General features: G+C 32.4%; 1 protein-coding gene across 6 annotated transcripts in view; it reads right to left on the bottom strand.

Annotated features, from left to right (window-relative positions):
- The window catches only part of SIS3 (SUGAR-INSENSITIVE 3), a 124,578-nt gene extending 116,915 nt beyond the window's left edge, over nt 1-7,663 (bottom strand). For 4 of the 6 annotated variants that reach the window (XM_089822116.1, XM_089822117.1, XM_089822114.1 and 1 more), the window contains exon 1: nt 7,315-7,663. Coding sequence is in view for 2 of the 6 variants with exons in the window: in XM_089822113.1 (XP_089678239.1) it covers nt 7,315-7,343 (29 nt within the window). In the remaining 4 variants the exon portion in view is untranslated. Of the gene's footprint in view, nt 1-3,930; nt 4,210-7,314 lie in introns of all 6 variants that reach the window. The other 2 variants (XM_089822115.1, XM_089822112.1) reach the window with 1 other exon arrangement.
- Nucleotides 7,664-13,106: the final 5,443 nt, after the last annotated feature.

Here is a 13,106-nt window from a genome sequence, read left to right as displayed (position 1 = left end):
TAATGAAATAAACGTTGAAGCAATTTTGGGCGTTTCTTTATGACATTTTTGTGGGTCAAGTTCATCTACATAACGTGTTTACCTGTTCTGCATGCAATCTAGGTTTCTTCCCATGACAAAAGGGGTTCTTGTGGACTATATGTGAAGAGATTAGTAACCTGTGTGATGAGTTCTACAATATTTCTGTCGTTTTTCAGTTTGCATGCCACCCAATTTTTAGTCACAAGTTTGAAAACACGGGTATCTTCCTGTGACCATGTTGTCTTTGCTCAATGCATGTGTCTATCTATACACATGACAAGTCTTCTTCCACGGCCTTTTCTATTTATCTAGTCAAGCAACCACTCTTCATGCCTCAAGCTCATTTTTCATTGCATCTAGTTTTAACATGAGGGTTTCAGTGCACCCACAATGTGATCTTCCTACAAGTCACATTTTGTTTCAAACGTTGCTTCTCTCCTCTAATACAACCTAAGTTGTAGATTTTTTATCCGTTAGGGTTTTATTTATTTTCCTCAAAACTAAGGGATCTAGGTTCCCAATATCATGGTTTTTTTGTGGGTTCTTTCTTTGGTGGTTTTATATTAAAAAATTCCAAAAAAAAATATTTTTGGGTTTTTATAAAAATTTCCTCAAAAAACCATACTACTTTTTCATATTTTTTCCTTAAAGATTATATCTAGGTTTTTTATTTTCTCCTGAAAATATTGTGTTTAGGTTTTATTTTAACTTTTCCTAAAAGATATTGTCTATGCCTTATAATTTTTCCTAGAGAATTTACGTTGAATTTTTCCACAAAAAATCACTATTCAATATTGTAATCTTTTCCTCAAAAAAAATTGTTGTTCAGTCTTATAATGTTTTCCTCAAAATTTACAATTAGGTTTCATAGCTTTCCTCAAATATTGTTAGGATTTTAAAACAATCATCAAAAAAAAAAAACAATTAGAATTTATGATTTTTCCCTAAAAATACAATTAGGGTTTATGATTTTTCCTTAAAAAATATTGTTCAATTTTTTTAATCTCCTAGAAAAAGTTCTTGTGGATGATCTCAACATCACATCAAGGGTTTGGCATTTTTTCCACATAAATCATGTTATCTTGCAATCTATTTTCAGTCGTAGTGCTCATCTGCAAAAGCTTTTGGTAATTTTTTGAACAAAATCATGACTAGGTTTCTAAAGCAATTTGGGTTTGACAATTTTCTCCTCAAATCATGGTTTCAAATTCAAAAGCTAGACTTGGTGCCTTGACTACAGAGTGACAATTTTGTTTCCCAACATCATGTTAGAAGGATTGTCTTAATTGTTGGCTAAAAAAATTGTAAGTCACTATGACCACAACTTACAAAATTGTGACTTTAGGCAACATCTCATGAGATTTCTCTTTTCTCTTAGCAATAGGGGAGACTCCCTTCTTACAGTAGGTGGCTTCAACAGGAACTTCACTGAAATTTCAAAAAGGGCAGTTCTCTTTATCAATTCCTCTTTTTTACGAATGATTTGCATACAACTACAACTTTCCAACTTAACAAAACGTGTTGTATTGCTATGATAATACTGATGACCCTAGAATTGACATAAGAACAACACCAAGGGCAGCAGTTTACTTTTTATATTTTGTGGAATAAGTACATGAAACCAAAGTCTCCTGCAATTATCCCAAATTAGGACTCAAGTAGAATAACTAGTAAGGCATGAAGTCTCTCACCGGGACTCTCAAACTTAACGAAAATAGCTACAACTAAAGCTCAAAGTCTTTAGTTCTAAGTAATAGCATCCACAACCAACTATAACAATCTGTCCTCTAGCAGCACAAAGTCTCCAAAAGTTCAAATTGGCTGTGAATGCAATAGGCAGCTCAAAGCCTGCACAATTGAATTCAAATCCCTCTTGAACAAAGCATTAAAACTCACAATCAATTCAAGAAAATGTCGTCACACAATAAGTTGGACAAAGTCTCAAAACTATAACGACATGGACAAAAATGATAATTTTCGACAGCAATGTGAAGCAGAATGCATGGAAAATATTACAAACAAAAGGGGTGAGGAGACAATAAATAAAGAGAGGATTAATTGTTAATTTTTCTAAATCCATTAATGATGATGTTGAAGGTAATTTTTATTTAAATGAAATCGAAGGAGAACGTGGAGAAAGAAGAGTTATTAGGTGCAGAAAAAACAAGTTGCGAGTTGAATTCCGACAAGATTTTATTGTGTTGACCTATAGGAAGAAGAGAATGAAGGAGAAATGGGTGATAAAGATGATGAGATAGAATGGGTGGATGAATCATGGGTAAGGCAAATTTTATGAGGGGGAGAATGAAAGGAAGGATAAAGTCATAAAAGTGCAAAGTAAGGTGAAGAAGAAAGCGCAAGAGGACATGGAAGAATGGTGGATGAAGGACAATCATAGGATCTTAAAATCTATGAGTCCAGCTCAAGAAGCATTTTCTTCTTACCTAGGGTGTTTAACGACAGGCATTTGGGTGTCAACCAATCATGCACAATCAAAACAAATACAATATTCTTGCTTATGATTGAAGTCAACTAAACAGTCAATCAATAAGCTTGTCTTTCTTTTCTGAAATACTCTCACAATCTCTACAAAGTATCAATTGATTACAAACACCAAGATTCACAAGAATTGACTCAATAATTATATCCAGATCAAAACCAATATTGCAATACAAAATATATATAAGATTCAGCACAATCACACTTTGTACAATAATTATGGAGAGCTCCACAATACAATATCGCTCATATATTTTCCAGAGCAAAGAGAATGCCAAAAACTCTAATCAAGGTAACACCACAAACTAAACAATAGCCCCTAGCCAAAGTTTGATCACAATACTAATAAAGTGAATCATTGCCTCCAAAACTGAAGCCATTCATAAACTATCAAGCATTGCCAGTTACCAACAACACACAACAACTAATAATATGAGAATTGGCGACTACATAATGTAAATGATTGAGCTCCATAAATGAAACGATCACCTTAAAAACTAAAAGCATAAACATCGACACATGCACGGTGCCATCTCATCATACACATGACACTAGGTATGAGTTCAGGCACGATAGGAGGATAGAATAAATATCGCACAATACCAAATAATAAACACAGAGATAATAGAATTGCTACAAGTCAGGCCCAAAAAGACATAGATGAAAACATAAATAAGTCAAAATCCCTATTGAACAATAGTTCAACCCAGAACAAAAACAAGCTTCATCGTCATAATGAAACTCTGAATGAAGATCTTTATTGCAACTATCAACTTCAACACACCCTCCTAGCAAGATAGAGATCTTCCATTGTCATCACATGACAAGAACACATAATTGCAACAAAAGGAACGTCAACAAAAACTTCATCAATAAAATTGTTATCTTGGCATAACAACATTCACCATAGCTACTCCTAGAGGGCGAATCTATAAACTAAGCCATGGAGTCTCACACATAACTTCCACCATGGCTACTTCGAGAGAGTGGAACAAGGGCTTTCACCTCAAACTTCCTTTGCAAAGAAGAATGCATGAACAAGGGATTGCACCTTGAACTTCTCTCACAGAGAAGAACTCCTTACAAGGGATTTCACCTTGAACTTTTCTCATGGAAAAGAACCCATTAACAAGGGGTTTGACCTCAAACTTCTATCGTACCCATTAACAAGGGGTTTGACCTCAAACTTCTCTCGTAGACAAGAACTATCAAGGATTTCAACTCGAACTTCTCCCTCTCAACAAAGAACTCACTAAAGCACACAGAAATATCATTTGAATGTTAAGACTTTTGAATGTTAAGACTCCCTTCTCAGCAAAGAACTCATTAAAGCACACAAAAATATCATCTGAATGTTGAGATTCCCTCTCAATAGAGGCAGCATTCCCATAGCTTTGATTATCACAATACCAGGAAATTGGCTCCATTGTATGTCCAAAAGAGAACTTCTGCAGTGGCATTACTACACAAGTTTGTTGATCCTTTGCATAGGTCTTAGCATTTGGCATCTGCAACTCAAGCTCCCTCTGAATCTGATTTCTTCCTCTGACTGCAAATACAGTCTGTATAAGGTTATGTGACATCAACTCAGTCCCATGACTGCAAACAAGGTCCTCATGTTTGCTCATTTCTTTAGCTTGCATGAGTTTGCATGAAATCTCTCATTATCTTGTTGATTCTCAATTCATCCTGCAACCAAGAGAGATTAATAATAATTTATAAAATCACCCTGTCATGAAGAGAAATATCCAGATCAATGCTAAAAGCATACACTATTCCCAGTGAAATAACATGAATTAATAATTAATGCATAAAGTTCATAATCCACATTCAAAGATGTGATCATAAAATTCTTATCTCTTTATAGTTCATTGTCTAAACTTACTCACAATCCAGCAAAATCTTTCACCATCACAAAATTATAGTGTAGGCAAAGAGAGAAAAAATTGAACACCAACACATCTGCCTCCAAGGCTTCTTCAGCTACACGATCTCAAAAGGATCCCTCAATTCTTGCATTTCTTAAACTCCCAATTTTCTTATTCTGATTCTAAAATTCACTAGACTAGCTCGTATGCTTTTATGGTTTTCTAGATATTGCATTTATATTATTCCAGTTCAAAACATTAACATGATTCAATCCTATCTACTCTTCTCCCAGCTCTAAAGTTTAACTATTGATTTTCAAGAGTTTGATATAACAAGAAATTAGAGCTATTTACCTGCAAGTTGGAATGTTTAATGTTTAATATTGGCAATGAAAAACCACATAAAACCAGGGAAGGCTATTAATCACCTTATCTAACTCCTATTTAATCTTTTTTGAAAACTGCTAATTTGAGTTGAAGTGAAATCTAAGCACCTAGATTCAAGACTTATTGGATTGAACATTTAAATTTCTTTTCATGCAAAAGGAAAGTGGACGAAATATGGGAAATCCCACACCCAACTATAATGGAAAATTTGTTAATGTTTTACCCAAAAACAAAGATAAACAACAATGAACAAAAGAAGAACGAAAAAAGGCATATAAAGACACAACAATTTATCCTAGGAAAACCCTCCAACTTGAGGGGAAAAACCAGCCATGCCAGAAAAATGTCTCTATTATTAAAATTAAAAATAATTAATGTCCAAGTACAATGCTTTCAACTTGATATAGATCCTCTTAAAATACAAGGCAATCACACACACACACACACACACACACACACACACACACACACACACACACACATATACACATATATATACATATATATGCATATGAATATGTATATATATGTGTATATATGTATGTATGTGTGTATATATATAGATATATTGAATTGAGAAATGCTTCATATCACAACCAAAGATCTCTTCAATTTCCAAAAACAAGTCTCTTCATATTTCCAAACGCATTACACTTTGCATGTCATATGTCTCTTCATATAATAAATTGTAAAATATTTAGAGTGTGACACCTAGCACACATTGAATGTCACATAATGCTCACTTGCAAATATCATCATAATTTTTTCTCAATTTCAACATATAGCAATATCAGAGATAAAGATCTCTATCACAGCTATAATCTTCAACAAAATTAACTAAAGAGGTTAGATATTGCAGTGAGAGAAAAAGACTACACCTAGATGACCAAGTATGAAGAAAATGTAGGTTGAAGCAAAAAAAATGAAGGAGAGAGGATGCAGCTAACTACCAAGGCATCCATGAGAGTTGGATACGAAAAAAAGATGACTGTTTTCCTTTGGCTGTCACTGGTTTGAACCTTCAAGGCCAGATTCACAGAAGTTTGTAGAGTTGTATTTTATTTTGGATTTTCTATGCATGCAGATTGTTGGTTTACCTTTAGATTGCAGAAGAAAGACTTCATAAGTTTTCAAATAAAGAGTGTTCCATCAAGCTTGTCTTCCAAAAGATGTTGCTTGGTGAAATTCATTTCATTCCAGAATTAAATTTTCTATGAGCTCATGAGGTTGAGAGATTGTTTGTTCTGCTGCAACAATTGACAATCCTTCATAGACTCTCAATTGTCAAGCTGCATCACTTCCAGACTGTCATTGTTCACAACGCCAATAACATAGAAGTTTAGGCTAGGGTTCCCAGTAATATTTATAATTACAAAAAACATGATTCATTGGGAGAAGAATATGATTGTTACTTCAGTTTCATTACAATCTTGCTTGCACATTTAAAAGGAGGATTCCCAGCCAGAGATTGCTATAATTAGTTGAATTCCACAAGGGACGCACTCGCATGATTTCTTAAATTTCAGCATCCACTTGCCTGGGCATTCAAAAGGAGGCTCACGTAAAGACAACTAAAATTACATCATGCAGCAACATCTTTCCTGGACATTCAGTGGCCATATTCCCAAGGAAGAAACTGAAATCATTGCTTCATTTTGGTTAATATCCAGGTTACATATAAAGGAAAAATTCATAAGGCACGGAATGCTCTGATAGCTTTAATTTATGCACAATCTTGTTAGGAAAATTCACAAGACATAGACTGCTCTGCTTACTTAACTTTACATAGTCTTGCTTGAAAAGTTACAGGTAGAGTGATTACCCTAAAGTATGGTTTTATTCAAAGAAAAGTTTGAAAACGAAATTGATTCATAAATCAAAAACTCCTATCGTCACTTAAATTTCCTCGTTGTATTGTATAGGCATGGGGATGTAAAATTCACAAACCAGGGACGACTACAAGTATAGACTATAATTTCTATTTTCAAAATTGTCTCGCTTGGACATTCAAAAACGAAATTGAAAATGCACAGATTATCATTATTACTTTATATTCCCGGCCCAACATAAACTTAATTGGATTAATCGAAGAGGAGATTCATGCGGCAAAGACTTCTACAAAGTCAAAATTATCTTTCTCAGATACTTGGAAAGATTGAAAAGATGGACGCCGGTGCGTTTACTTCAATTACGGCAGAATCTCGAAATGGTAAGCCTCACAAGCCAGAGACTAGTCAATATCAGCTTAATTTCGATCAGATGAGAAGACTCAGAAAGCGTTAAAAAAATTGTTTCGATAAACAAAATAAAACATAATTTAAATTACAAACATAATCTAGACCGTCAGAAGAAACCCTAATATAAAATTATCAGTAACGCAACACGGCATAAATGCTCAAAATCACTTATACACGTGCATTCAAAGATCCCTAAAATAACACAGAGCAAACACGATACAATTCTATAGTGACAAGATCTGAAAACAAACCATGGATTCAACAAAATAAAAACCAGCATAAAAGAAAACTAGTGTGCATACCATTTAAAATCGATTGCCTTTAGTGACATGCTTAAAAGTGTCAATTACTCCAACGAGGACGAAAAGAACCCTTAAGGCATTTTGCCGGGCAAGTCGTTAGCAGAGGTTTTCGTTCCCAAAAACAGAACCCTAGTGGCAGAATTCTTCACCAAAATGTGCCAGAACTAGCTCAAGCTTCGACGACGACAGAAGGAAACCAATGACAGGCATTGATTTAACTAGCAGCAAACTCGGAGACGATTGAAAACTTAAATACCATACCCTGGCGTTTTCCTCTGTGAAGAAACGAGAATAGTAAGTTTACGAATGGAGGATATCAGAGACCGACGTCAAAATGTTTCTTCCCGACGAGGACAACTGCGAGACACGTGTTCATATGTGTAAACAATGACATTTTCCTTATTTTTCACGGCCGGAGTTGACCTGCTGTTGCCGGTAATGATTGAATGGGAGAGTCTATTGGCTGTGGACCGGAGCGGGCATATCGCATAAGTTTCTGACTCGCTTTTTTTCTGAGTGCTTATAGAATAAGATGGAAGATTTTTTGGTTCAAATTATGATTTATGATTTAAAAGTTTTAAATTAAGCTTTTTTTAAATTAATTTGAGAAGGAAATTTCTTATCTATATTATATTATTATATTTATATTTTAATATATTTGTGTTATTTCTTTTTATATATTTATATACTTATTAAATTATTAACAAAAGTTGAAAATTTATTAATAATAAATATTATATGTTTATTTAATATTTTAGTCGATAGGTTATTTGAGGGAACTTTGTTTCCAAAAATTGAATTTTTGACTGAAAAGTTGTCATTGGCCAGAAAAGTTGTCATTTGGCCGAAAAATTGGTCAGTTTCTTGCTCCACATTTAACTCTGTTGCCCTGGTATTTATCATACCCAATTTTCAAAATTTTCAATCAAAATGTGCAAGAGGACATAAAAATTCAATCTTTAAAGTGTTCGAAGACTTATCCAAATCGTGGTAGTCTCATGATTTCAAATCCTCCGGCTAATCACCAGCTTCGCCCTGCACTTCGAATTTCCAAATTCCACAATCAAAGTCTCAAATTATGGCAGGTTAATGAAGAGCACCAAAATACATGTTTTTCACTTAATCATTAACCATTAACCTTTTAAAAGGTTAAGGTTCGGGTTCCAAAACACGTCTTTCACTCCAAAATCTTAACCTCTCTTCTCAAATGAGTTAAGATAAAAATTTCAAACATGTATTCTAAACCATTAACCTTAACCTCTCATCCAAAAAATGTTAAGGTTCGGGGTCCAAAACACGTATTCCGAACCATTAACCTTAACCTCTCATCCAAAGAGGTTAAGGATAGAGGCTTAAAATACGTGTTTCGGAGACAGTTATTAACCTGGTGAAGGATTGTGTATGTGACTGGCTCATGATCAGTGATAATGAAAACTCATGTATATGCGAGAAAGGAGATATTTCTACAAAATTGAGCATCTCACTTGTCATGCATACCAAAGTATGGAAGCATAAAAAACAATGAAATTTGCAGGTCTCTACCTCTGTTGAAGAGAAAGCACACTATGACAAGTTGATGGAATGTTTTATTGACCAATCCGACCATAGACAAGGCATGTAATTTGTTTAACCAAGCCTTTATTCTCTTCCAGGCTGGAGTATTCAAAATGGTGGTGGACATAGCAATAAAGAGGCATGTTAACTGTTTGACAAAATGTTTATTGATTAGCTCGATCATGGACAAGATGTGATAAATTTTGAATGGAAAAGACAAAATGTTTATGCAATGCAAAAAGCATGAGAACAAGTGCACAAATTCCTTGACATAATACCTCCTTTAGATAACCATTATATGCGCAAGTGGAGAAATTGACAGTCTCATCAAAATTATCTAATAAAAGATGTTGTTGAGTGATTTATAGAAATGTGTAATAGGCACCATCTCATAATACCAAGGAAGAGTGATTTGTAAAGAATTGTTCCATATTTTGAAAAGGTCATCAACTCCACTATAAGTTTTTGGCAATACATCTACATTACTAATGGCCCAGTTGGCTCCAAAAGAAAAGGTTTTAAGAGAGGGTCGTTGGAGTGAAGAAGATGTTGCATGCCTGGTTCCTGGAGACATAGTTAGCATTAAACTTGGAGATATTGTTCCTGCAGATGCTCGACTGCTTGAGACCCTTTAATTATTAACCAGCCTACACTAACTGGAGAATCATTCCCTGTGACTAAGAATATCGGTGATGAGGTTTACTCTAGATCAACTTGCAAGCAAGGCAAAATTGAAGTAGTGGTTATAGCTACTGTGGGCATGATAATTGGAATTATAGTTCAATATCCAATTCAATGCCAACCATATAGACCTGGAATTGATAATCTATTATTGCTTCTAACTGGTGGGATTCCAATTACAATGCCCACTATTCGTTTTGTAACTATGGCCATTGTTTCACATTGCCTTTCTCAACAAGGTGCTATTACAAAAAGGATGACTACTATTGAGGAAATGGCTAGGATGGATGTGCTTTGCAGTGATAAAATTGGAACATTAACACTTAACAAGCTTACTGTGGACAAGAACCTGATTGAGGTATTTGCAAAAGGAGATCAATAAAAATTGATTATTCAATCTTCCTCTTGAAAGATGTGAGGTCTAAGTTTCAGATCGTACTTGGTCAATTTTGTAGAGGTTAATTAACCTCTCCAAACTCACGTATTTTGGAAGGAGTTATTAACCATAGAGGAGTAGTTATTAACCTTGATGTCTATAGAAGGGATCATTTTGGCTTTGTAAAGAGGGACTTTTTTGGACTTTAGAAAAAGGGAACACTTATGCTAAAGTTTTGATAAGAAGATAGATTTTGGAAAGTATGTACAGATTTTGTCTTTGACATTGAAAATCTTTGTTATGTTCTTGGTGCAAGAAAATAAAGGAAAATGTTATTTGAGTTCTCTTCTTTCAAAATCTAATTGTTAAAAATGTTGATTCTCTTTGCAATGAGCATTTTCATGGTATTGTGCAGATGTTTATGAATCTTTGGATTAACATTGTGCTAGTGGTAATGCTCAAGTGTAGATCTTGATTGTTGTTATTAGCGGTTTAAGTTAGTCCAGGAAAGCTTTGAAATCGTGTGGTGCATTCGTCATCAATGGCTTTTTATTGATATTTTAAAGTTCGATTTCATATTTATTTGAAAAAGCTTCAAAATTATATCATACGAGGGAGTTGCCCCTCTAATGCATAGGATGGTTGCATATCAAGGGCCTATCCAACTGTTGTGAACAGTTTGCCACATACACTCTGTTGGGCTATTTTCGAGTGAGTAATTTGTTTACCAACAAACTCTTGTTTTGCTAATTATTAGTTGTTATCTTCACTTATAATTATTGTTTTTTTTTTCTTTTTCTTTTTTAATTACTTGTGATCTCCACATTAGCTAATGTTGCGATATCTATTTATTTAACTTTTGATTTTTAAAAATGATTTAGATTTTAGTTTTTAAGTTATTTTAATTTATTTTTTATATTAGTTTAGTTTTTCTTTAAATATTGTTTTTTAGTTTATATAATTTATTTAGTCAATAGAATATTTGTTAAAGACATTATTATTATTTTTATTTCTCTTATTTAATTTTTCACAGTAGATTTTTTGATGAGATTTTTTTGAATAATTATTTTTTTCATATTTGATAAATTAAATTTAAATAAATAATATTTTTTATTCTATTTAAAATGTTTTAGTAAATATTATGTTATATAAAATGGAAATTATTAATAATCTAATTTGTTCACATAAGATTATATTTTAAATCTCCACTTTTAACTATTTTTTTTCTTTTCCTATTTATTTAAAAAGTAATTACTTGTGATCTCGACATTAGCTCATGTTGCTATTTCTATGTATTTAACTTTTTATTTTTAAAATTAATTTAGGTTTTAGTTGTTGAATTATTTTAATTTATTCTTTTATATTAGTTTAGTTTTTTCTTTAAATATTATTTTTTAGTTTCTACAATTTATTTAGTCAAAAGAATATTTGTGAGAAGGTTATTTTTTCATATTATTTTTTATATTTCTCTTATTAATTTTTCATAATAGATTTTTTGATGAGAATTTTTTTAATGATTTTTTTTTCATATTTGACAAATTGAATTAAAAATAATAACATTTATTAATTTATTTAAAATATTATGTTATTTAAATTTTAAAAAAATATTAATCAAATTTTATTATCGAACACCTATCAACTTATCACTGTAAGCACAAAAGTGTGTAACTGCTAGTTATTATTTTAGTGGATAGTTTATATTGCATTTGTTAAAACTTATATTCCTCGTCAAAATATCAAAATACAAAGAGAGAAACTTATATTTATTGAAAGAAAATTCTAAAAGAATATTATGCTAGGATTAAAAGCAACCAAGAATTAATGGTGAGAAGACAAGATATTGCAATTTTTATTTAATGATAGGTGCACTTTGAATGCATAGTTTCCTTATCTATTTTGTGGGGCAGTTAAAATTAATTTTTCCATTATTATTTTTGGATATTTTTATAATCTCTACTAGAATAAATATCTTTTGCGTTAGTGTAAAAGATTTTAAAAAAATAGGTAGGAGGTAAACTCCCCACAAAACATGCATGTTTAAGACCATCAACTACCATAACTCATCATTTCATGCATAAGATGATTCAGTGATTGATTTAACAGATGGATGAGTAAAAGGAAGTTACATCCATTTTCTCCATTTTCTAGATGCTTTCAAAATCTTTCCCACATTTCCCACCTAGTGCAATTTGAAAAATGCTAGTTTTTAAAAATGACGACATTTAAATGGGATTCGAATACAGTTGGTGGAGGATATTTTGCTTTTTCTTCTTCGAGGATTTCACATGGCTAACCTATTTGAAGTTCAATGTACAAGAACTCACAAAGATCTGGTTTGGGAGAGAGTGAACCCAAATAAGTAGTTGAGGCATAATTTTTGAATGGTGGACATCAGTGCACATAAGGAGATTTCATGATATCTAGCAAAATTGGTCACTTGAAGAATGAAGGAACAATGATACCTCAAAATCCTTCAAATTCAAATCCTTGGCATCTAGATTATGGCCACAACACAAGCTAAATCAAAGTGGCTTTAAGTGTTTATACGAATTGATAATCTATTTCTTATAGATCTTTTTTAAAATTTATTTTTAGAAATTTCAGATTTAGATGGTTGTTTTGTCATTGTAGAAGAACTTTCTTGCAAAGTTGGGAAAAAGTTTTCACTTCTCCTATTTTATATATGTTTTATTAACATTGTATTTTCCAAATTGTAGTAGATTTACATGCGTTAAAAATCATGTTGTTCCTATGCTTTGATAAGCTATATGCTCTCTTCATTGACAAGATGAAAAAACGGGCTCAAAATGATGAGGGCGAAGAGGGATTTGTGAGTCAACATTTTATATTATCTATATTCTTTTTAATTTATAAATGGTGTGTTATTTATAGATTTTATGTTAGTTGTGATTTCTATACATATTTGTAGAAAGGAATGATTCAAATTGTTCTATATTACTTTATGTAAAAGAAATTATTTAATGACTTTTTTTCAAATATTTCATATGAATTCTTGGATATTTATAACGGGATGTTCTATAGTTCTCCTCTGTAATGTCAAGCCACTCCTCTTTATATTTTAGCACTAACTTCTAGCAGCACCTTAGTCATCCTCACTATCAAGTATACAATTGAATTATTTCCCTTTAATGTTAGATATTGGAACTTTATTTTAGTGTGG

This window comes from Cupressus sempervirens, chromosome 3 (genome assembly GCF_028749045.1).
Source record: "Cupressus sempervirens isolate cs-2001-9-10 chromosome 3, ASM2874904v1, whole genome shotgun sequence".
Classification (NCBI taxonomy): domain Eukaryota; kingdom Viridiplantae; phylum Streptophyta; class Pinopsida; order Cupressales; family Cupressaceae; genus Cupressus; species Cupressus sempervirens.
The sequence above is the reverse complement of the archived record's forward strand: the minus strand, read 5'-3'. Positions and strand labels throughout refer to the sequence as shown.